General features: G+C 32.0%; 1 protein-coding gene across 1 annotated transcript; it reads right to left on the bottom strand.

The window, feature by feature from the left end:
* Nucleotides 1–1,756: 1,756 nt before the first annotated feature.
* On the bottom strand, nucleotides 1,757–25,806 carry LOC127701574 (G-patch domain and KOW motifs-containing protein-like). The gene is made up of 11 exons (XM_052205559.1): nucleotides 25,610–25,806; nucleotides 18,947–19,059; nucleotides 11,079–11,218; nucleotides 10,376–10,479; nucleotides 9,199–9,388; nucleotides 8,081–8,213; nucleotides 5,938–6,124; nucleotides 3,429–3,564; nucleotides 2,913–2,982; nucleotides 2,315–2,400; nucleotides 1,757–1,959 (listed from the first exon to the last, which is right to left on the bottom strand). The coding sequence occupies exons 1-11, from the start codon at nucleotides 25,750–25,752 to the stop codon at nucleotides 1,819–1,821; spliced, it is 1,443 nt and encodes a 480-aa protein (XP_052061519.1). The 5' UTR covers nucleotides 25,753–25,806; the 3' UTR covers nucleotides 1,757–1,818.
* Between the last annotated feature and the right edge of the window lie 1,068 nt (nucleotides 25,807–26,874).

Raw genomic sequence — 26,874 nt, 5'->3', positions numbered from 1 at the left:
AGTCACTGAACCGTAGGGCCAAATAATTTCCATGGAAATAAGATAAGCAAATTCTGATACAACTTCATACAAATTATCATTGACTTACCAATGAGGGTTAATCTTAAACTTACCTATTCATAAACTTCAATGCATAAACTATGCAACACAATAGACTATGACTGAGGGGACAGGGTCAAGTAATCTCTGTGGAAATGATATATGCCAATGCTTATACAAATGCATACCAAATATCATTGATTTATCATAAGTGGTTCACCTTAAACTGACCTAATCACAAACTTTAAGATCTAAAGAAGTGTAAACTAAGCATTTGTTTCAAAGTTAATAGGCCGTTACTGAAAGGACAGGGTCAAATAATCTCCATGGTAATGAGATGTGCCAATACTAATACAACTGCATACCAAATATCATTAATCTACTATTAGTGGTTTTCCATAAACTGACCAGACCAAATCACAAACTTAAACAAATTGTTTAAACAGAAAACAGCACACCAAAGTCTAGATTTTTAACCTTGCCAGTATAGAAAATTTCACTGTTCATGACATCATTTTTATAACCTAAACAAAATTCCAGTTTTCTTAAATTTTTTACAGGAAAGGGAAATTGTATGTACAGTGTAAGTCAGCTTGTTTTTCCTAAGTTATCATGTAATAAGTTAACTTATGTTTCTGTGTCAATTCAACCATTTTGTTAATGAATGTAACTGGTAAAATAAGTTTCTGTAAGTTGACTGCAAGGTGTTCATGCTATTCAACCTTGACCTCAGATTTTTACACACATCCATTAAGGTAGATTAACTGTATACCGCCATCTTGGATTGTAAAATAGCAGTACATAATCGGTCTAGTTCTTTTCCTAAATCTGCAAATATTTACCGGTAGACAGATTGGTAATTTATATGTGTAAGACTGTAAGTTTAAATAAAGAAAATAAGTAATTTATTGCATTATTTATATTGTCTTAACAAATACTAAATATTTGTTTTGTTCAATGCAATTTTTCAACTTAGCCATATAACGGGAGATAACTCTGTTAGTAAATTTTTTTATACTGGAATGATAGTGAAATTTTCATTTTTTACTTGTAACAAGAAAACAAGTTTGGTGACACCATTTTTTATTTTTATTTTCTTAAAGCATATTATAAAACCTATCTTCTCATATTTTATTTCAAAATTCTATCTCATATATTTCTTTTTATTCACAAAAAAGTGTTTTTTCATGAATAATCTATGCAAAATTGGGCAATTTTGGACATCTTGTACTTTGAAAAATAGCATGGTGACCCATACTTATGATTATATATCTTTTAAAAGCATGGCAAAATCTATATTTTGGCAAAGTATAAGAAAATTCTATCTGAGGAAATATATAGCGATGATCCACCTTAAGTAGATAAAACATTTTTGTATTAGCCAACACTTGTTATGTTTGCCTTGTGTATGAGTATGTATGTATTCAGTATCTAATGATACTGTAGTTTCTACTATTACTCGAATTCAAAAAAAAATTACTCTAGAACGGTTAAAGTGACACCACCAATATTCAAACTTGATCTGTGTTTTGTGGTAATAAGCATTGTGTATAAGTTTCATAACATTTGGTTGAGGCAAACTCAAGTTAGAGAACGGAAACCAATTTTGGGACGTACGTACGTACGTATGCTCGTACGTACATACGTACGTACAGACGGACAAGGGTAAAACTTAATGCCGCCACCGCTACGGCGGGGGCATAAAAAAAAAAACATATTCTAATTAAAATCATGTATTATGTATAACATTAAAAAATTACTAAAAAATATTATAAAATGTTAATAATCATATTCTTCATCTATATTTCCTGAGTATTCACATATTTTGTCAAAGTCTATATTGATCACATCATCTCTATCCCTCAATAACTGTAATGTCGCTATATATCGAGACTTGTCTTTCTTCATTATTCTTGCTAACTGTAAAAGAAGAACAATATGAATAAAAGAACAGTGTTCCAATACCCTCATCGATGCACATATCTTATCTGTCCAAATGAAAAAATATATATATAATTTTTTTTTTTGGTTCTTTTAAACTTTTCATAAATATCCTATGAGAAATGTATGTGTGAGATCGCTTACAATTTTCATATAATTTATAATTTCTAGTGGCATAACTCCTTTAAAATTGTTGATTGGCACTAATTTAAGTTGATATTTAATACAAACATATTATATTTAAAAGAAAAAAATCATTTTCAAAGCTCACTTATTATTTTCATTCTCAGTCATTGATGCCTACCACATTTTTTCATAATGTTGATTAAGATACCTGTCCTTTCTGTTTCCCACTAACAATAAGTACATGGGCATTTTCTTGCTTTGGAATAACTGTTTCCAGTTCAGATTGAGAAATTCCTATAAAAAATTATAAATACATTGAAATTAATCTGGTGATAGCCATACTTGTGTTTCAAATTATTTCTAAAATTTTGTTTTTTTAGAATTATTTCTTTTGACCTATTAATTTAAAGAAAATAACGCTTATTTCATTTGGAAATTTAATGTGCATGTTGTTTCAATTTTACTTGACATCTTGATTGTAAAGCTCATTTAGTTTCTTAAATTTTAAATCTGTAAATAGCCAATATGTGCTAAAGTGCCATCAAGAAATTAACAATCAATCATTCTAAGATATTTGTAAAGGAAATTTGTCCCAAGAACAAAATGGCAGTATAGGAAGTCAAAACAACAATAAAATCAATAAATAATATCGTTCTAATGGAGTGTTGTTTTTTCCCGTAATAACCAACATTAATAATAAAATTTACAAAATTACTCTCTTTAATATATAGAACACAATAAAACTTTATTTTATATCAGATTAACTTGCAAAGCTTAAAATCATTTACAGTAAATATTAAACTTACCCTCCAAAACTTTACCATCATCAGTCTGACAAACACAATTATCTAAGGACAATATATCTATTACATTTACCTGCAAATATTAATAAATTATAAATAACATTTCAATATATGAAATGAAGTAACATTTGAAAGGTTATGATATTTCTTTGAATCTACTAATTAATCAAATTACAAGAGGCTCTTACAATTTGAAGAAACACTGTATTGTATTTTAAGCTTAGCCTACCTAAAACGTGGGTTTTACTGTCACAATTTGAGCTTACCTAGTGACACATGGTGGAGGGAAGTAAACAGATATTTGCTACAGTGAAACCAAGTTATACTTAGATCAAGCTTAAAATACAATACAGTTATCTCCATTGTAATGCAAATTTCTTTAAAAAAATATTTATAGAACACAGTTCCAATGTCCCCTGCCACATGGTTTAGTCAATGTAATTTCAATGCAATTGTCTTTTGTATGAGATAATAAATTGTTACTGATACTTAAATGCAAAATGTATGTATGACCATTACCTTAGTATTATAATATCTGCCTTTCTTGTAATCTTTACTTATAATTCTGACTCGGATCTGAGGTTTTATCCAAAGAGACTCAGATCTGCCGTGACCATTCTGACTGCTTTTGGTTTTGTCTGCATAATCTTCTAACCTGAAAAAGTAAAATACATATGAACCTCATTGTGTCGTTAATTCTAAGTCAAGATAGTGTTATTTTGTCAGTCCATGTAAAATTTCATTTGTTAAAATCATTTTTAACTCTGATGAGTCAAACTTGGATAATTTGAAATTTTTGTTAATTCAAGTGTATCATGAAGTCCCCTTGCAGAAAAATTAACACATATTAATCTAAATGTAACAAAGTATGAAGGATGAGAAAATTTAGGAGTAAAAAATTCAAATGGTATGCTTTCATTGAGCATCATGAGTTTCCTAAATTAAAAGCTTTTCAATTATTTTTTATTATAACAATCAGAATGACCTCTTTAATGTTTGTAGATTTTATGATTGATCAAGTGGCAAATTGTGATTGTGGAACCCATAAAACCGTACAGTATGACAACAAATTAAAAGTCAAGAACAACCATTAAAGATGAAAGGCTGTAATAATTTTTGATAAAAGTAATGAAAAAAGATTGAGATTGGACTTCAACAGGTAGTGGCTTGGAGGAAGTTGAAAACATTACATCTCTAAAAATTATCTTAGAGAGCAATTTCTGATATATTTTATATTTCCAAGGGGCATAACTTATTAGAAATATTTGATTGACACTTTATTTTTAAAATTGTCCAAGACATTGCTGTTATAAACCTTTGATATAAATTTGATAAAATCTGGCAAAAAATATACATATGAGAGCGCTTACAATGCAAATTTCCATATAATTTATATTTCTAATGGGCATAACTCTTTTAAAAATAATTGATCTCACTGATTTTCAAACTTATCCAAGACATTGCTGATTAACCTATTATATAAGTTTCATAAAAATCTGGCAAGAATTGTCCATGTGAAAGCACTAACAAGACTGGACTGAAAGAACGCACGGACGGATGCCCAGTATTTCTATGTCCCCCGAAACGCATCTTGCGTGGGACAGTTACCTGTTTTCACAAGTACATCCCTAATTACCGTATAAACTCGCCTAATAGTCGATCCTACTATAAGTCAGGGGCCCTTTTCAGCTCCAAATTCTAAGGATTAAGTCTTGACCCTCGTATAAGTCGGACAAAATTTGGACATTTTTTTTTCAGCTGACAGTAACTGAACGCCGGTAGAACCAATGCAAATCCAGGAATAATATTCATTTCTGCATTAATGTTTGGTTTGAATTTAGTTGATGCTCATCATGATAATTTATATTGCTGTTAATAATAAAGATGTATTCATTTCTCTTGTTTTGTTCACTGTTCAAATGTTAGATTAGCCATGTGTTGTTTACGTAATGCATCAATGATTTTGTAGGGTATGACTAACAACCTATTGTTTGAGAAAAGCGAATATAAACCAATATGAACCTGAAAAATTTAAAGTCAATCAACACTTGATGAAAATATTTTTCACAGCATACATAACTCGGTGTTAAATGAGCATGTACACTTCATAATTCTTATTATATTGTGATGATTAAAGGATTAAAAAAATTAAGTGAAGCTTATCAATATATTAAAATAACTAACTCCAACTCATTAGTGTCATCTGTTTACCTATCACTGATAGTTTTCACACCTTTAGTAAATACAACTCTTTGTCTCTTAATTGGGGTTATCAATGGATTATATTGGCTTGTCAATCAATTTTTTAATTTTTGTTTACCTGAGACACTTTAATGAATAATATTTTGATTTTGGGAATGAATCTTAAAATTATTTTTTGATTATTATATGATTTATAAGCATTGAATTGATATCATGATATCACAATAATGACACAATAACACCGCTGAAAACATCCTTTCACATATTTGGTACATTGTTATCTCCTTTTCATTTTTGGTTCTTGGCTCTTCTTTTGGGTTTATAGGAAAACCATGTGACCATGAAAATCAATAAACAAAACGGAAACAGTAGAATTTCAACACGAATTTGCAGAAAATGTTTACCAAAGAACAAATAAAACACAAAGACAGTATTGTAGTCATTTATTTTCAACAAAAACTTTTTATTTATTGATACTCCTGACCACTTTTCTCAAGCTTGGATTTTTCCTCTGGTCGCTAGATCTCGTCTATTAGTCGGTCCCCCTCTCTGGATTATGAATTTTACTCCCAATTTTCCGACTAATAAGCGAGTAGGTACGGTAATAAATATTTATGTCATCTTTAAAATCATTTGATGTGTAGGGTATCACTGTTATATTTTTAAATTATTTTGTTTAAGATGTAAGAACTGTAACTTGGATTTTTTTTGTGGATATGAATTGTGAAAGGACTTTTGAATGAGCATAGTAAATAAGAAATAAAAATCTAAAATAATAGTCTAATGATCTATTAAGCAATACTTTTATTCAGTTACAAACATATACCTATCATGCTTCCTTTTTCTTGAATCAGAACTAGGATGTCTATCATCATCTTCGAAATGTTTACTACCATGGTCAGAATCCTCATCTCTGTGTTTGTCTTTTTTTGATTTGTGATGTTTCTCTCTTTTTCTTTCCTTCTCCTTCTTTCTTTCCTCTTCTTCCTTGTATTTGTCTGCTTTTCCTTTGTCTGCAAAGTGTTAATAAAGCATGTCAAGATACTGATGTTCCCTTTGTCTTTATACATCAAATTAAATTGTATTACACTTGCAAATTGTGCATATTTAGCATTTTTAGACCTCTAAATGGAATTCAGATGTGTCATACATTACCTAAAATTTTGACTGATATTGATTTCATAGAATCCTACCTGCTTTAAAGGTTAGACTGACATTTCAGAGAAAACTAAAGGCTTTAAAGAGCTTGTGTCGCTCACCTGCATCTTCAACAATTACTATTTTTTGGTAAAAATCATGATCAGAGGGCAATAACTCTATAAAGAGTTAACTGACAATTTCACTCATGTTGGAATAATAGTCAATCTTATTGGGTGATCAAATTTGCTTTTTAAAGCTTCCTTCTATCTATAGATTTCAAGATAACAGGCTAACACATGGTAAAAATCATCATTTAAGTGCAATATCTCCTGTAAGGCAGGGCTCACACTATTTCAGAATCATAGGGAGAAGTGCTCGTTCGCTCGCTCGTAGTGCTACAATGTTTTTTTATTTTTACTTTAATAAAAAGGGCCATATGTATCCTATTTATCTATTTTTTATATTGTTCAATTTATACCTGAGTATACAATTAAAATAACATTTTTTTCAGTTTATCATTTCTAGTCCCACAATTATATAGGTCCTCTTGTCAGAAACTACCAACTAAATATCTAGTACTAAAAAGAACTTTTTTTTATATCAAAAAGGAAAAAAAGTATAATATATCAATTAAAATTCAATTAAAAAACCAATCAGTTTATCATGTTTATGAAATTCATTGTTTCTCATTCTAAAGATATATAAATTTAACAAAGTTAAGCAACTTTAATCAATAAAATGAAACAATGCTTATAAATGGAAATATATTCATTCAGCAAGGAGATCTAACCTAAAGTCTGTTAATGTGTGTGGAATGCGTAATTATCCCTTTTGGAATCATTATTCTTCTGTCAGCAGTGCCATTTGTGCATCCGTAGTTATTAATGTAAGAATACAGATTTCGATCATATCTGGTCCGGTTCAGATCAATCCCGCCTCCGATCCATAGTTTGCACAATTATTTCAATGGCGGACAAAAAGAATTTACAAAATAAATGATGTTTGACAAGCTATTTGGAAAAGAATATGACGTTTTTAATGCAATAAATGGATTGAACATTAACTAAAGGCAATTTTCAACACGTTCTTATGAAGTAACAAATTTATTTTGCCGAAAATCAGAATGTTTTGATGTACGCTCTCGAGTAACAAGTACCGGAAGTGTTAAAAAGTTGTCTGTATGAAATAACATACAATCCATCTGTAAAGTCAATACTTTCTACTCTTTTCTAAAGAAATAAATTGTTTATGTCTTTGAATTTCTTTACTTATAAATGAAAAATTGTTGTTTCATCGACTTGGTAAAAATTGAAAATTGCCGACGGCGAAAGCGACTGAAAGCGAGTATTGTAAACACCAGGGCGACTAGATATCGCTTTTGACAGTCGGGCAAAGAGAAGTGACGGACGGGAAAGCGACTTCTTCGCCCCAGTCGCCTGCTAGCGTGAGCCCTGGTAAGGAGATGATTGATGATTTGGGCAATGTTGACTTATTTAGTAGATTTTGTCTTCCTGATCAATTTTGCAATTTAGATTTCCATCTATCTATTATAGTTTTCAAGAGAGAAGGCAAAAACACAATAACAAAATTGGTAAAAAATTTTCATTTAATGGCAAAAACTCCTATAAAGAGTTAGCAAGTTCAGTAGTATCAACTTATTTGTAGATCTTGTCTTACTTGAAGACCTGACTGTAGGTGTTCCCTGTAAATACAAACTGTACATACAAAGCATTTTTGCATGAGTAATGTCTTCCTTTATAGTGTTTGGTACCAGCAGTAAGTCTAGATTGAATGTTAGTCCTCAAATTCATCATTTTGATGTTACTTACTAAGATATTTAGAATACTTTTTATACTCGTGGCTATCTACAAGTCGGATTGCATATTGACTTTGTGTGACCATATTCCCAGTCAATGTAAGCTTGACCATCACTCTTGCATTGTCTTCGTCTAAACCTTCTATCTGTTAATAAAAAATAAGAAAGAAATTGTTGTATACAACTTGAAAATCAAAAGATTTTCATTTATTTGCTCAAATTTCTTTTTACATTTTTTGTACTATCAATAACTTTTGAAACAGAAAAAACAATCATGATTATATTACACTATTATGCATTATAATGCACAAATTCAAAACTAGCATAATTATCTTTGTTTATAAATTTTCTTTGTTTATAAATTTTCGCATGGATAGATGCTTATTTTCCTATTATTACACCCCCACTCACAAACAGGTTTGTTAACAGCAACCACCTGTCAACCCATCCCCATTTGTCCCACAATTACTATTGTAACAAATTACTCAGCTACTGTATTAACACTGAGATGCATATTACATGTACCTAAATTTAAGACTGGCATTATTTTAAAAACAAATATCAGAAAAATCAACTGCAAAACTAGTATAAATATTAATTAGTTATTTACCCCCCCCCCCCCCCCCCCCCCCCCATATTAGCTATCTACTTATCTATCTACTGGTAGTGATCAATTTCAACAAATTGAAAGTATGTCATAGGAGGTATACATATGACAAGACATTGAGTCTGCTGAACAGACATATTCAAACCTATGAAAACTAACACTTGAGAAGAAATTACCAATATTTTTCATATGAATATTACATTGTATTTAACAAGCTGAGAGTAATCATATGAGAATCTGAAAACATGCCTCATTATATACTGTAGATTCATTTAATTTCAAGGTTTCCAATTTTTAGTGCAGTGAGGAAAACTTGCATTTTGGTGGTTTTAACAATGTCTGTATACATTCCTATAAAAAATTAGTATTTCATTGAACAATTAAATCCTTGTACCAATGAAATCCATGAAATTTGGTATCTAAGGAATAATAATTAATCCACAGTAGCTTACAGATTCGAAGCCAGGTATATGAAGTCTATCAGTGTTGTTCTTTTCTCTTTATACTACTTTCACACAACTTACAATTCCATAAAGATCTTTATTTGCTCCCTTCAGAAGAACACAGTAAGCTCCCTTCTTCAAAACTAGTGCTTCCTCGTCGTCATTTTTTCTGGATCCTTTCTTAGAATCATTCAACTGGGCTGCTTGTGATCTATCAGCTCCTAATCCAAGGCCCTTTGGTCTCAGTACAGCATTCACAGGAGCTACAGCTCTATGTAACAACAGAAATTATTGTAATTTTAAAAATATTTCACTTTTGTATTTTTTTCAAACATTAGCATTTACAAAAAAAACCAATATGTCATTAATTTTTTTTTCTTTTCCAGAATACAGATGTTTCATTCGGCAGTATGTGCTTTAATGGATAATTGCCACAAGTAGGCTATATGTTCATGAAAATTTTACAAGTTTGAGAGCAGTAAACCACAGTGTTAATATATTCAGCAATCCTGCCATATCTCCTTTTTTAAATCATCTGAATTTGTCTTGCATCTGATGACTTCATTTACAAAGAAGACAGAATAAAAGAGCTAAGTTTGTGCACAGAAACTATCATGGTGTCATGATTTACTTTTCATTGAATATTTCAGCAACTTTCATCTAATTGCTTTTCTATATTTGGTCCCAGCAATTTCATCTAATAGATATGTTGGAACCATATAAAAGCTTCAGCCTGATGCCAAATTCAAAGGGCTGAAATTCTGAGAAAATAAATTGTCTGGAACAAAACAAAACAGGAATTTGATTTGTAACTCATAATTATCCCAAAATCCTCTAAATATCTAAAGGTATAACATAATAAATGAAGAATGTGTCCAATTTACAAACGGACAACATAACTCAAGAACAGCAATAGTGACGCCACCCAAATTCAAACTTGATCTGTGTTTGGTAGTAATAAGCATTGTATATAAGTTTCATAACATTTGGTCGAGGCAAACTAAAGTAAGAGAACAGAAACTAATTTTGGGACGTATAGACGGACAAGGGTGAAACTTACAGCCCCCTCCACTGCAGCGAGGGCATAAAAAAGACAACTGTATTATTTAGAAAGAATAGAAGCATTAATTTGGGTAAAACTATATGCCCTGGACAGTTGGTGATAGGGAATTAAAATCAAATTGGATTTTACCTAAATGAAACACTGATAGTGAGTGATAATAATGGATTAAGCATTTATATTATTGATTCTACATACTTATTGTTTTTTCCTATTCCTTGTCCTTCTTTCCATCCCATTCCTCTTAACATAGCTAACCCAAACTGGTCTATAGGTATTTCTTCATAGTCATTTTCTTCAGGCTAAAAATATATCAATGAAAAATTAAGTATGATTGTAAAACTTTTATGTTAACATGTACTTCCATATATCTTTTCTGAAAAGTATCTGTATTTTCATATAAATATATGCATATTGCAGATTATTTTGAAATGACAATGGTATATTTTCAAATAGCTACTCTGCTTTGGATGAAATCATCATGTTTTTCTTATAATATATTATTCTGGTCACTGTTTCACAAAAGTTACCTGTAAGTCATGAGCAGTTCTAAATACATGTATATATAGTTCTAGATATATGTATTTGCAATCATTTTTGGTCAATATAATTTTTGAAAAAAACACTGGCCTGATTTTTTGTTAATTAAAATATATGTTATCTAGACCTTTTGCTAAATTATAATTGTATACTAAGTCATTCAAACCTGTTTTCAATTTGTGCCTAAGTGACTAAGTCAAAAGAATAACACGGATAAACTCCTTTGAAATTGTAATAATTCCTACAACATAACTTACTTAAACAACTAGTTTTCACTATAAAGCTCAAATAATGAAATATCTAATATTTTTAATTGGAACTACATGAATATAAAATAATTCTAATTATATTAATAAAGTACCTCATCAGGTCTTAAGCCTACATCTAACTTGTCATCTGTTTCATAACCTTCTGGAATTTTATTTTGCATCAAGAGAGGTATATTTAATCCCATATCTGTCTTCCCCTTTCCTTGTTCAGCTTCCTGGAACTTTCTTGCATCTGAAAAAAAATGTCAATTAAGTATACATATACACTTTTATTTGCATATTTTTATTCATTTTGTGTGTTCATTTACTAACAAATCACCATAAAAAAATTATTTATTTAATACTTAAAACAGCATATGTGTACAGTAACGATTTAAACAGCTTATGTGTACATTAAGAAATATACAAGTCTCAATTGAAAACAACGTTTAAACCTATATAAATATATATGCGTTTTTTGATCTTTTGGAAAATGTTGTTTGTGCTGTATTTAGACCCCTCTACCAAGAAATTTGTTTTGCATGCACACATATAAAAATTGCGGTTTTTATCCAACGCAATCATAGGTTTGAACGTTGTTTTCAATTTAGACTTGTTTATATTTTTTCGTTTGGGCTTGTATTATATTTGCCTTCAGGTTTATATAATCCGTTCATCCTATTTCGACTCTTCAAAATTCAAGAGTCAATCCTAAATTGAGGTAAATTATATGGCCTTCCAAATACCGTTTCGATTCCTAACATCACTGAAGAGACATTAATTGTCGAAATCCGGATATGATGTACAAATTTTTGCACCTCAATGTTTGCGGTATACCATCTTTTCCGCAAGTTTATTGTTTTCTGTTTAGTATTAAATTTAAAAGTAAGATCCATTTATTACATCTGTGATCCGTTTATTTGGCAATCGCCATGGCAGTCAGCAGAGTTTAAGAACATCTGTTGTGCGACCTGCTAGTCAATTGCGTTTAGTTAAAATATACTTTTTTGGTCTTTTGGAAAATGTTGTTTGTGCTGTATTTAGACCCCTCTACCAAGAAATTTGTTTTGCAGGCACACATATAAAAATTGCGGTTTTTATCCAACGCAATCATAGGTTTGAACGTTTTTTCAATTTAGACTTGTTTATATTTTTTCATTAGGGCTTGTTTTATATTTGCCTTCAGGTTTATATTATCCGTTCATCCTATTTCGACTCTTCAAAATTCAAGAGTCAATCCTAAATTGAAGTAAATTATATGGCCTTCCAAATACCTTTTCGATTCCTAACATCACTGAAGAGACATTAATTGTCGAAATACTGATATGGTGTACAAATTTTTGCACCTCAATGTTTGCGGTATACCATCTTTTCCGCAAGTTTATTGTTTTCTGTTTAGTATTAAATTTAAAAGTAAGATCCATTTATTACATCGGTGATCCGTTTATTTGGCAATCGCCATGGCAGTCAGCAGAGTTTAAGAACATCCGTTGTGCGACCTGCTAGTCAATTGCGTTTAGATAAAATATTCTTTTTTGGTCTTTTGGAAAATGTTGTTTGTGCTGTATTTAGACCCCTCTACCAAGAAATTTGTTTTGCAGGCACACATATAAAAATTGCAGTTTTTTTCCAACGAAATCATAGGTTTGAACGTTGTTTTCAATTTAGACTTGTTTATATTTTTTCGTTTGGGCTTGTATTTTATTTGCCTTCAGGTTTATATTATCCGTTCATCCTATTTCGACTCTTCAAAATTAAAGAGTCAATCCTAAATTGAGGTAAATTATATGGCCTTCCAAATACCGTTTCGATTCCTAACATCACTGAAGAGACATTAATTGTCGAAATACTGATATGGTGTACAAATTTTTGCACCTCAATGTTTGCGGTATACCATCTTTTCCGCAAGTTTATTGTTTTCTGTTTAGTATTAAATTTAAAAGTAAGATCCATTTATTACATCGGTGATCCGTTTATTTGGCAATCGCCATGGCAGTCAGCAGAGTTTAAGAACATCCGTTGTGCTACCTGCTAGTCAATTGCGTTTAGATAAAATATTCTTTTTTGGTCTTTTGGAAAATGTTGTTTGTGCTGTATTTAGACCCCTCTACAAAGATATCTGTTTTGCATGCACACATATAAAAATTGCGGTTTTTATCCAACGCAATCATAGGTTTGAACGTTGTTTTCAATTTAGACTTGTATATATATATATTGAAAAGTTATAAAATTTGTCCAAGCTGTGCATAAAATAGGAAAAAATTAAGACTGAAAATGCACTAAACATTTAAATTCAATATGAATAACCACATTTTGTCTATTAAGACATCAAATTGTTCTAAAATGTTCTCCAGTAGGAAATTTTGCAGAACTTTTTAGACAATTTGATGTCTAAATAGACAAAATGTGATTATTCATATTGAATATAAATATTTAGTGCATTTTCAGCCTTATTTTTACCTATATACATGTATATATATATATATAATTACTCTAAATATCAGCACAACAACGTTAAATCTGCAAACTTGCGGTAGCAAATTTTTGTTCTTCCCTTGACGGGATTCGAACTCATGCAATTGAGATTACGAGACAACACACCTACACTGTGTTCAGCGCTCTTGACCAATCAGCCACCTAGACTGAACTAAAAATTCAGCTTTTGGTGGCCTAGTGTTACCTTTCCTCAACTGTAGAATCTAGAGTTGTAACACAGTACATGATATATTAGGCATGAAGATGGAATTGATTGCAGATTAGCTAAATTATCTATTGTAAAGGATCGTAAGATGCAGTCACAGAAATAATTATTTGATAAGTTTGTCTAACCAAGTGACAACTCTATGACAGATCCATCCATTGGATCACCAGTAAAGGTGATACATGGCTGAAAACACATATTATATTCATAATTACTCATAATATCAGCACAACAATGTTAAATCTGCAAATTTGCAGAAGCAAATATTTGTTCTTCCCTCGACAGGATTCATTATTATAAGACTCCTTTACCAAGAAATTTGTTTTGCATGCACATGTATAAAAATTGTGGTTTTTATCCAACGCAATCATAGGTTTGAACGTTGTTTTAAATTTAGACTTGTTTATATTTTCATGTATATATAATGTCTAAAAATAGCAACAATCAACAATCAATCCATTTAGGCGTGGATCAGCTTGTGAAAATAAACTGATACAGTTACTAAATTAAAATTATATAAATGTCTAAGAATATAACTTAAACACGCTAATTGATATATTAAACTAGAGGCTCTCAAGAGCCTGAGTTGTTCACCTGTATCTACTGTGGTTTTGGAAATCATGTAAAATAAGGTTAAAATCATAAAAAATAGTATTAGAAACATCAATAATGATTGAGACCAAGTTTGGTTTAATTTGGCCCAGTAGTTAAATTAAAAGCAGATCATCATTGTAGTCTTACAATAGTTACTGAAGACCCCTTATCATTATTTAAACTAGTTTTCAAGTTGTGACCATTTGAAATTGTTTTTTTACAATTTTCCCATAGACTTCTATAGTAAACCCTTATGTTCTATTTTTAACAATGGCGGCCATGTTGGATGGATGGCAGGGTCATCGGATACATTTCTAAATCAAGATACCCTTTCGAAAATTGTGGCTAAGTTTAATTCTATTTGGCCCAGTCCATAAAGTGGAATAACTCCAAGTTTGGTTTAATTTGGCCCAGTAGTTTCAGAGGAGAAGATTTTTGTAAAAGATTACAAAAATTTATGAAAAATTGTGAAAAATTGACTTTAAAGGACAATAACTCCTGAAAGGGTCAATTGACATTTTTGATCATGTTGACTTATTTGTAGAGCTTACTTTGCTGAACATTTTTGCTGAGTACAGTTTATCTCTATATATTCAAGATAATAACCAAAAACTGCAAAATTTCCTTAAAATTACCAATTCTGGGGCAGCAACCCAACAATGAGTTGTCTGATGCGTCTGAAAATTTCAGGGCAGATAGATCTTGACCTGACGAACATTTTTACCCCATGTCAGATAGGCTCTACATGCTTTAGTTTCAGAGATATAATCCAAACTGCATTTTACCCCCATGTTCTATTTTTAGCCATGGTGGCCATCTTGGTCGATGGGCGGGTGTCAACGGATATATTTTTTTAACTAAATACCCTAAGGATGATTTAGGCCAAGTTTGGTTTAATTTTGCCCGTTATTTTCAGAGAAGATTTTTGTAAAAGATTACAAAAATTTACGAAAAATTGTGAAAAATTGCCTTTAAAGGGCAATAACTCCTGAAGGGGTCAACTGACAATTTTGATCATGTTGACTTAGTTGTAGAGCTTACTTTGCTGAACATTTTTGGTGTTTACAGTTAATCTCTATCTATTATAATATTCAAGATAATAACCAATAAATGGGGAATGTGTCCATGGGACACAGATGATGCCCCCGCTAGTCTATCATATAAAGTTATAAAGGGACATAACAGTAATAGTGACGCTACCCAAATTTGTACTTGATCTGAGTTTTGTGGTAATTACAATTGTGTATAAGTTTCATAACATTTGGTTGAGGCAAACTTAAGTTAGAGAACGGAAACGAAAAATTCAGCAATTTTTCCATTTGTAAAGGGGCATAACTCTAGAACAATAAGAGTGACTCCCCCCCAAAAAAAACCAGATCTGTATTTTGTAGTAATAAGCATTGTGTATAAGTTTTATAACATTTGGTTGAGGTTAACTTAAGTTAGAGAACGGATACAAAACATTCAGCAATTTTTCCATTTGTAAAGGAGCATAACACTAGAATAATAAAAGTGACACCTTCAAAATTCAAACTTGATCTGTATTTTGTGGTAATAAGCATTGTGTATAAGTTTCATAACATTTGGTTGAGGCTAACTTAAGTTAGAGAACAGAAACAAAAAATTCAGTAATTTTTCCATTTGTAAAGGGGCATAACTCTAGAACCGTTCAAGTGACACCACCAAAATTCAAACTTGATCTGTATTTTGTGGTACTTAGCACTGTGTATAAGTTTCATAGCTTTTGGTTGAGGCAAACTAAAGTTAGAGAACGGAAACAAAAAATTCAGCAATTTTTCCATTTGTAAAGGGGCATAACTTTAGAACAATAAAAGTGACACCCCAAAAATTGAAACTTGATCTGTATTTTGTGGTAATAAGCATTGTGTATAAGTTTCATAGCATTTGGTTTAGGCAATCTTAAGTTAGAGAACAGATGGACGGACGTACAGACGGAAAAGGGTAAAACTTAATGCCCCCTCCGCTACGGCAGGGGCATAAAAACTGCAAAATTTCCTTAAAATTACCAATTCAGGGGCAGCAACCCAACAACCAGTTGTCTGATGCGTCTGAAAATTTCTGGGCAGATAGATCTTGACCTGATGAACATTTTAACCTCATGTCTGATTGCCTCAAAATGCTTTAGTTTCAAAGATATAAGCCAAACTGCATTTTACCTCCCATGTTCTATTTTTAGCTATGGCAGCCGTCTTTGTTGTTGTTGAGGTCATCAGATACATTTTTTAAACTAGATACCCTAAGGATGATTTAGGCCAAGTTTGGTTTAATTTGGCCCAGTAGTTTCAGAGGAGAAGATTTTTGTAAAAGATTACAAAAATTTACGAAAAATTGACTTTAAAGGGCAATAACTCCTAAAGGGGTCAATTGACAATTTTGGTTATGTTGACTTATTTGCAGAGCTTACTTTGCTGAACATTTTTGGTGTTTACAGTTTATCTCTATCTATTATAATATTCAAGATAATAACCAATAAACTGCTTCGCTGAGCACAGCTGGATACGTCCGCAGAGGTCCAACCCTGAACAGTTGGGGCAAAAATGGACACAATATTCAAGCTTGATACAGGTCTGAACTGGAAAATCCCCCTTTTTTTAGTGAATAAAACCCCATAACTCAGAAATGTAAAATCTAAAATTTATAAAATTCTAGGGAGCTTACATCAACAGATATAAACAATTCACCAAAGTTTCATGAGAACTGCTGAAAGCATTTTTTAGTTATTGTCAGAAAACTGGAAAATCACCCTTTTTTTATGAATAAAACCCTGTAACTCGGAAACGTAAAATCTAAAATTTATAAAAAATCGAAAGGGAGCTCATGTCAATAGGTATAAACAATTCACCAAAATTTCTTGTAAGTTGGTGAAAGCATTCTTGAGTTATTGTCGGAAAACTGGAAATTCCCCCTTTTTCAATGAATAAAACTCAGAAACGGTAAATCTGAAATTTATAAAAAACAAAAGGGAGCTCACGTCAATAGATATAAACAATTCACCAAAGTTTCATGCATATTAGTTAAAGCTTTTTTGAGTTGATGCCCGACATGTTGACGACAGACGGACGGACAGACGGTTAACGGTATACCATAATACGTCCCGTAAACGGACGTATAAAAACTGCAAAATTTCCTTAAACTTACCAATTCAAGGGCAGCAACCCAACAATGGGTTGTCTAATGTGTCTGAAATTTGTAGGGCAGATAGATCTTGACTTGATGAACATTTTTACCCCTGTCTGATTGCCTCTAAATGCTTTAGTTTCAGAGATATAAGCCAAACTGCATTTTACCCCCCATGTTCTATTTTTAGCCATGGCTGCCATCTTGGTTGATGGACGGGGTCATCCGATAATTTTTTTTAACTAAATACCCTAAGGATGATTTAGGCCAAGATTGGTTTAATTTGGCCCAGTAGTTTCAGAGGAGAAGATTTTTGTAAAAGATTTTAAAAATTTACGAAAAATTGTGAAAAATTGACTTTAAAGGGCAGTAACTCCTTATGGGGTCGATTGACAATTTAGGTCATGTTGAATTATTTGTAGATCTTACTTTGCTGAACAATTTTGCTGCTTACAGTTTATCTCTATCTATTATAATATCAAGATAATAACCAAAAACTGCAAAATTTCCTTAAAATTACCAATTCAGGGGCAGCAACCCAACAACGGGTTGTCTGATGCATCTGACGATTTCATGGCAGATAGATCTTGACCTGATTAACATTTTTACCCAATGTCAGATTTGCTCTAAATGCTTTAGTTTCAGAGATATAAGCCAAAAACTGCATTTTACCCCCATTTTCTATTTTTAGCTATGGCGGCCATCTTGGTTGATGGGCGGGGTCATTGGATGAATTTTTTTAAAAAGATACCCTAAGGATGATTTAGGGCAAGTTTGGTTTTATTTGGCCCAGTAGTTTCAGAGGAGAAGATTTTTGTAAAAACAACGGACGACAGGCAACGGACGCCAAATGATTGGAAAAGCTCACCAGGCCAGGTGAGCTAAAAAGTTGTATTAGATTTTAAATAGATATATGCAATATTTCGATAGACAAACTAGATTCATCAGGTGTATGCAGCTATCCAGGTGAAATTGGATACATGACAACAAAATTTTTGTAGCTTAAACTACACACAATTGGAATAAAAGTTTAACATATTTATTGATGTTGTATAAATTGTAAGAATTTCAAGATTATTGTTTTGATTTATTTTAAATCTTTTTCGTCTCTCTCATTGAGTCCATCAGGTTCAAGAGTCCTTAACTGGTGCATCCACAATCTCCCTCTCTTTCTCTCCCTTGCATGTCCCAATTTTGGTTTTTCTCAATGATTTGAAATGTGACGTTTTCAAAATCATGCCCTTCTCTTAAAAGATGCCTTGTGATTGGGCAGTTTCTTTCTTTTGTATCAAATGACCGATGGTTATTCAGTCGGATGTTGAATTGTGTATATATATACATATATATATATATATCTCACGTCAATCTGCCAAAGGTTTGTGTTCTCTCCACGTACTCAGGCTTTCTCCACTAATAACTTAGCACCCATGATATAGCCAAGTGTGAAATTTGTGTTCAACACCAACAATCAATCAATCGATCTGTGGTGCCCTTTATACGAACACTTGTTTGTTGGTGCAGAACTTTGTGTTACAAGATTAAGTTTACCTTCTACCAGTTCCTGAACAGCACTGTCCTCAATTTGATTTCCAGATGCATTAACCCTCCACTTGTTTTCTTTAATTAAAGGTATAACATACTCTTTGGCTTTGGGTTTTGTGCTGCAATTATAAAACCATAAATTAATATTGAAATGGAGAATATCCTATTACCTTACTTTCCCTTGGCTTTACAAGTTAAACTAAAAATTCAACTGTAAAGACTTGAGAAATATTGAATAACACTCTGTTGAAAAACTTTGCTTCTTAGGAACTATAGGAATACATTAATGATCTTTGTTTGCACTAATCTGCAAAAAAAAAAAATGTAAGCATAAAGTACTGCATCTGTCTTCATATTGATCATAAAGTAATAATTAACTTGTTCTATAAGAAAAGTTAAGTTCAGCATGTCCAAATATGATTTTTATTTCCTAAAGGGAGTTAATCTGTCACATGAATTAGTTCAACTGTTGATTAGCAATTTCATACAATTTAGTCAAAAGTTTTAAATATATATAATAACATGCATAAAGATATACAATGTTATACATGTATATCACTTGGAATGTTGCTGTGGTCTGGATTTAGGTAATAAAATGCTTTTCTTCAGCTTTTATTCAAGTTATATTTTTAATCAAATAATACTTTAAGAAAAAGAAATGTTACCTGTAGATAGCTTTTCTTTGTTTACATTTAAATGATGTCATAAATAAATCATAACGACAAGACCAACATTGCACATGTTTTTTTGTAAATGTTACATATTTGTGTTGTTTATATGTGTTATCTCATGTATTTAGTAGCAGTCCAATTGTTTGGATTTTACACTAATAAATATCTTATCTCAAAGCCAATCATGTAGGGGATCCCAAAAATTCATGATTTTGGTTTGTTATGTATTAAATGTCATAATTTGTAAAATGTAAAAACAAGAGTGCACACACTGAAATGTCTCGCCTGCTTTACTGACCAATGATTTTATGTTGATAGGCCTAAATACAAAGTTTAACTATAAGTATCACATAAACTTAACATGATCAAAGAAACGTACAATCATTCCATACACCAAATATAGTTGACCTATTGCTTATAGTACACAAGAAACGGACCAAACCATGAAAACTTTATATTGACCAATGAACCATGAAAATGAGGTCAAGGTCAGATCTGAGATATGGACTTGACCACGAAAACTTAACCTTGTTCACTGATCCATGAAATGAGGTTGAGGTCAAGTGAAAACTGTCTGACAGGCATGAGGACCTTGCAAGGTACACACATACCAAATATAGTTATCCTATTACTCATTATAAGAGAGATATTAAGATTAAAACAAAATCTTAACTTTTTTTTATAAAATAGTAACTGAACCATGAAAATGAGGTCAAGGACAATGGACATATGACATACGGATACTCCATAACATAAGGCATCTATATACAAAGTATGAAGCATTCTGGTCTTCTACCTTCTGAAATATTAAGCTTTTAAACAGTTAGTAAAGCTGCCACTGCCGCCTCCAGATCACTATCCCTAGGTCTTCCTTTCTGCGACAGAAGTTGCAGGCTCTACAATAATTGATGGCCTTAGTAATACATGTATGATTCATAACCATCATGACCATTTTACAGTTTTACAGTTTTACTGAAGTTTTAGTTTGGCAAAAATAAGTATTTAAATTGTTATTTATACAGACTTCACCCTTTTTCACAGGTAAACCTGCCTCATAACACATAAAAGGGGATAACAGGAATAGCCTATGCCTGAATTTTTCATCCCCAATAACAGTAAGAAAATCGATAAAACAAAAATCAATATTCTAATAACTCAAAATCGTTAACTTTTTTACTTTTTTCTTACAGTTGAGCTTGCACATATCCCTTTTCCTGTTCTGTTGACGAACACTGCCATGTTGTAAGTTGTATGATTTCCCACAAATTTGTATATCTGATTACCAAAAGAATAATGAGAATGAACATTTTCAATTTATTATGTTTGTGAACATAATAAAATGAGTCTAGAGCTTGTTCAACATATGATTTTAGAGCAAACAAAATGAGTTCTCGGTGGAAACTCACCTCAGATCAATCAGGCAGATTTTTGTATCTGTACAAAGATCAGTAAGAAGCCGACTTTGTACTAATGTATATTCATTGTTTTTAGGTATAATTTTTTTATGTTTTTAATTAAACTATACTTGAAAATGGGAAAAAAGTGCTACCTGAAGAAAGTGTTTCTTTGATAACCTGGCATCCTGGTAAATTATTTTCAATTTCACAAGCTTCACTTCAAATAAAATCTGCTTACAGTATTGAGAATATGAGAATATATTGTGTCAGGAGCCCAGACTATTTATTTGTTTACATTGAAAATGACGTCATATATAAAATTCCTAACAATAGGACCAACATCAAATAAGTTTCTGTAATAGGGCAGCCATACTGAATAGGGGCAGGTTTTTGAATCGAGGTGGAAATAGAAAGAAATTACGAGACAATGGTGAACCTATCCATGTTTCCAAGCAACAGTTCTATTTCAATGATGTTTTCCTGTATATTTCAAAGCATTTTAACCTCCATTGTGAAAATTTGAGCCCTATTCAATACGGCTGCAATAACCGTGAAGTGCTCTATTCATTTACTTTTTCACCAGAAATTATGCTGGAAATAATTTACAATTAGGCCAACCTTAAAAATACAAAATGTATGTTTGTTTGCAGTTTTCCGACTGTACATGTACCTTCAGACTGCAGGGTCGGTAGGTAGGAAAAATATTTTATAGTATCAGCCAAAATAAAGTTTAAACAAGCAGTTACACAAACCAAGTTTCTTGTGAAGAAAAAAAACATTTTAAAACAACAAACACTGAAAACCAACATGAAATGAACAGGCATTTCAGGTAAAAACCTTTTTAACCAAAACTGAAACTTAACATAGTGTCATTATACAATTTATGACATAAAAATATGGAATTATGAAATACTGAAACACTTATAAACAAGGATTAATGACTAGAATTGTTGTAAAGAAACATATTCACTGACATATCTGCATCTTTACTAGAATGTTTTCATGAGTAGAGTATTTGCATCAGAAAAATGTAGATATTAAAGATTCAAAAGACAATGTAGGATTCTAGTGTGTTAAAAAAAATATCAACCATTGAATCTTCAATAGAAAAAAAAGACAACTTAAAAAACATATATATTAGACATCTGACTGTTATAAAGGTTATATTTTGAAAGTTATGTTGATGCCAGGCTTTAATTAAAACAAACAAAAATCTTAAGACCAGCTTTGGTGTGAAATCCATAGTACCCCATTAAAAGTAAATGGTCTGTACTGAAATGTTTTGACTGCATACAATAAAATGCTCCGCTGGGCAAGTATGGACACAACATTCAAGCTTGATACAGCACTGAATTTGGATTGTAATTAAATATTTGACACAGCATACATGTAGGTTTCTGACACAGAATGAATGTGGTCTAAGAACTTAATTTTTTTTAATTTACCTATTCAAACCATATCATTATTATTTGCTTTTATATATAAATCAGAAATAACCAATTTAAAATGGAAAATTTTAAAGAAAAAAAAGGGAAAAAAATCCCCCCCCCCCCCACAATTTTTTTAACCCCCTTATGATTCATCACCCCCAAACTCAATCCCAGCCTTCTCTTTGTGGTATGGTACCTTGCAGTACAATTTCAGAGAGATCAATACACTTGAACACAAGTTATTGTCTGGAAACTAGAAAAATGCTTGTTTTTTGGCCCCTTTTTGGCCCCAAATTCCCTAAACGTTTAGGGCAATTACCTCCAAACTCAAACCCAGCTTTCCCTTTGTGATATGGAACCTTGTAGTACAATTTCATAAAGATCCATACACTTACACACAAGTTATTGTCCTGAAACTAGAAAAATGCTTGTTTTTTTGCCCCTTTATGGCCCCTTGTTCCTAAAATTTGAGGCAATTACCCCCAAAATCAATCCCAGCCTTCCCATTGTGGTATGGTACCTTGCAGTACAATTTCAGAGAGATCCATACACTTGAACACAAGTTATTGTCTGGAAACTAGAAAAATGCTTATTTTTGGCCCCTTTTTCCTAAACATTTTGGGCAATTACCCCAAAACTCAAACCCAGCTTTCCCTTTGTGATATGGAACCTTGTAGTACAATTTCATAAAGATCCATACACTTACACACAAGTTATTGTCCTGAAACTAGAAAACTGCTTGTTTTTTGCCCCTTTTTGGCCCCTAATTCCTAAAATTTGGAGGCAATTACCCCCAAAATCAATCCCAGCATTTCCTTTGTGATATGGAACCTTGTGGTACTATGTCAGAGAGATCCATACACTTACACACAAGTTATTGTCATGAAACTAGAAAACTGCTTGTTTTTTGCCCCTTTTTGGCCCCTAATTCCTAAAATTTGGAGGCAATTACCCCCAAAATCTATCCCAGCATTCCCTTTGTGATATGGAACCTTGTGGTACTATGTCAGAGAGATCCATACACTTACACACAAGTTATTGTCATGAAACTAGAAAAATGCTTGTTTTTTGCCCCTTTTTCCTTAAATTTGGAGGCAATTACCCCTAAAATCGTTCCCAGCCTTCCCTTTGTGATATGGAACCTTGAGGTACAATGTTAGAGAGATCCACACACTAACACACAAGTTATGTCTGGAAGTTACAAAAATGCTTATTTTTTGCCCCTTTTTGGCCCCTAATTCCTTAACTGTTGGTACCATTACCCCCAAAATCAATCCCCACCTTCCTTTTGTGGTATTGAACCTTATTGTTAAAATTTCATAGAGATCCATTCACTTAAACTTAAGTTAGAGTGCGAAAACCAATGTGTCTTCGGACGACGACAACGAAGCCAACGTCATACCAATATACGACCGCAAAATATTTTTGCGGTCGTATAAAAATTGGCAGCATAGCTCCTAAGGACATGTTACCATTCAATTCACACAGGCCACAGTTTGGGTATATTTAACATTTTTAATATTGTAAGAGAGACTGTGGAATAATTGCAATGAGTGGGGCAGCCCCCCTTATCCTAAAGGAGCATACTCATTGCAATCGAAGATAGATTTGATACAGAGAGAATATATTTATTTCTCAAGCCAACCATTCATTTTCTCTACATTTTTGTGTAGTTTGTGTGGCTTCTTATTGATTTAACATTTCAAATGCGCCCTTCCACCATACAGGCATGTTTACAGGTATCCATGAAGTCATGGAGGAGTGGTTTCATCTTTGTCCTCTTCACAACGATTTAAAGAAAATATGGCATACTTCAGGCTGCTGTCGAATTGTTGAACCACTGATATTGGTTCCATAAAGTCAGTCTCAAAAGATTCTGTATCCGATTTGTTTGAGACAGAAACGGTTATCGTGTCAGTTTTATGAATATCAGCTGCATCATCGTCAATGATATCATCGAAGACATCATTCCATGTGCAATTCTGCCTGAATCAGTATAAACAGTTTACTATGAAACTTTTCTGTGTATTATTTGTCTTAAAATTGACAGAAGACAACAGAATAAAGTACTCCTCCATGACTTCGTGGATACCTGTAAACATTCGCCATGTGCTTTACCATTAAAGGGTCTGATGAAGGCTTGTAGATGAATGCTTGACAGGAAAGGAAGAAAAACCGAACTTCAAACGTGTAATTGACTTAGACTTTAAATAAATTACGGAATCGACCCGAAATTCCGGATTGAGTCAATAGAAGTATTAAAAATAATTTCTTCAAATTAAAAGCAATAAAACTTTCACAGTCTGGCGGATTTTCAAAGGTCGGTCGGTAAACTGCAAACAAACAACATTTTAATTTAATCCTAAATGTTTATCAGGTCAGGAATAACCACCAATTGGTGGATTATACCTCAATTGACGTATAATCCACCAATTGACATATAATGGTATAGACCAATTGGCGTATTCTTCTTTGTTTTTCAAAGCAAATTATTCAACCAAAATGGAGCATTGTTTTCTTAAAACCATATTATTGTATGAAAACATGTCAAACATTCCTAGTTTAGTATAGTGACATAACATATTGCATTTAATCAATAATTGTATTTGCAGTTTCTTCTATTGTCAATGGACATCAATACTGTCTGCAGTCATGTGATTATGAGTACAACTCCACAGGTGAATGGAGCTCTTTGTTAATACTTGACTTTCATTATTAAAAGTCAATCATGGTCAATAGTACAGATGTTTCAACAAAAGAATTGTTGTACACATGCATTCTCAAGAGATGCAGCAGGCTTTGACAAAACTGAAACTTTCGGAGGACTCAATAATGGTCATAAAATAGGTTGTAAGTTGCAAAATGATGCTCCTATCTCACACTAGCATTTTAAATTAAAAAAATGCATTATACGTCAATTGGTCTATACCAATATATGTCAATTGGTGGATTATACGTCAATTGAGGTATAATCCACCAATTGGTGGTTATTCCTGACCTGTTTATATGTATAAATCTGCTGTTAATTGAATATCTTTAAGTTTTCTGAAGGTTTGTTGACTTCGTCCCCATTCACAGGTACATATAACACCTGCCTCATATAAATTATTTAAAGCTTAAAGCACAGTACAAAATACATCAACCACCAACACCTTTTCAGGCTTTTGTTACCTTTTAGCAAAGTTCTCATCTACCTCGGTTACGAATTCTGCCTCGTCGTTCTTTTCGATTTCTCCTTCGCTTATTTTGGATATTCCCAAAGACTTGTTCTTTTTTATTTTTGAAAATCCAAAGGACACTGTTTTCTGTTCCATTTTGTGATTTTGAGATCTTCGTCGATTTTGATTTATAAACAGGAAGTGTACGTTTTACGTACGTTCAATACAGGAGAGTCCGAGTAGATTGCAATTCAGTCGTTAAAAAAAAGAGAAATCTGGTTAAATTAAACTGGTGTGGCCAATTGACTTTCTTAAAACCATTTATTAACTTTCAGTGCGAAATTTTATGATTTTATGGTTTTAAATTGATAAACTTTGTATCACTGCCAATAAGCATAGCGACCGACCAATGAAAAAATGGCCGCCATATTTTGAAAAGTTTTGTGCTGAGTCCCAAACATAACCATCCAACTTATCTACATTCATATTAGTATTCATATTGAGTGACTGAATAGCAAATAATAACATTTTCTGTCTGCAGTAATAATAACATTGCTTTTCCGCTTCATGCATATATAGTACGCCGCTTCATGCATCAACACTAGCTATGCACGCATAGATATCTGAAATATATATATATAAACATTTTAATCTAACATATATCATTGTTTGTATTGTATTATGAAAAATTATTGATGTTGTAATGTTTATGCCCTTTGGGGCCCATAATTGGAAATAAAAATATCTTATCTTATCTTATCTTATAGTTCTAGTCATCAATATTCATCGTCACGACTTAGAAAGCTTTAAACTGTAAAATATATATGTCCGAGACAAAATTAGTAAAGTATCTTCAGAGACCTATTGCACCTGTCAATGGTAGTTTAAAATACACACCTGTAATATTAGCAGATAGCAAAGGATTTTGTTTAAGAATTCAAGTCACAACTCCAGAAGATAGACATATAAAATGGTGGTGTAAAAGTGGCTCCAAAATTCAAGACAGTTATAGCTGGCTCAATAACAACATTCATAGTAGAATCAGAGACATATATGTATTATATGTCTCTGGTAGAATTAAAAATATTGGAAAAATTCACATCTATATTTGGCTAGGCACCTGCAATCTAACTACTAAATGCAAGAAAAAGATTACACTGAACAGTCAAGGAGATCAAACAGTTGATTATATTGTGCAATACTTTTACACATTTATTGAACTGTTAAGTCAATATCCAAGCTCAAAGTTAACATTTTTAGAAGTAACAGTATATTCTA

This window comes from Mytilus californianus, unplaced genomic scaffold (genome assembly GCF_021869535.1).
Source record: "Mytilus californianus isolate M0D057914Y unplaced genomic scaffold, xbMytCali1.0.p SCAF_1, whole genome shotgun sequence".
Lineage (NCBI taxonomy): Eukaryota > Metazoa > Mollusca > Bivalvia > Mytilida > Mytilidae > Mytilus > Mytilus californianus.
The sequence above is the reverse complement of the archived record's forward strand: the minus strand, read 5'-3'. Positions and strand labels throughout refer to the sequence as shown.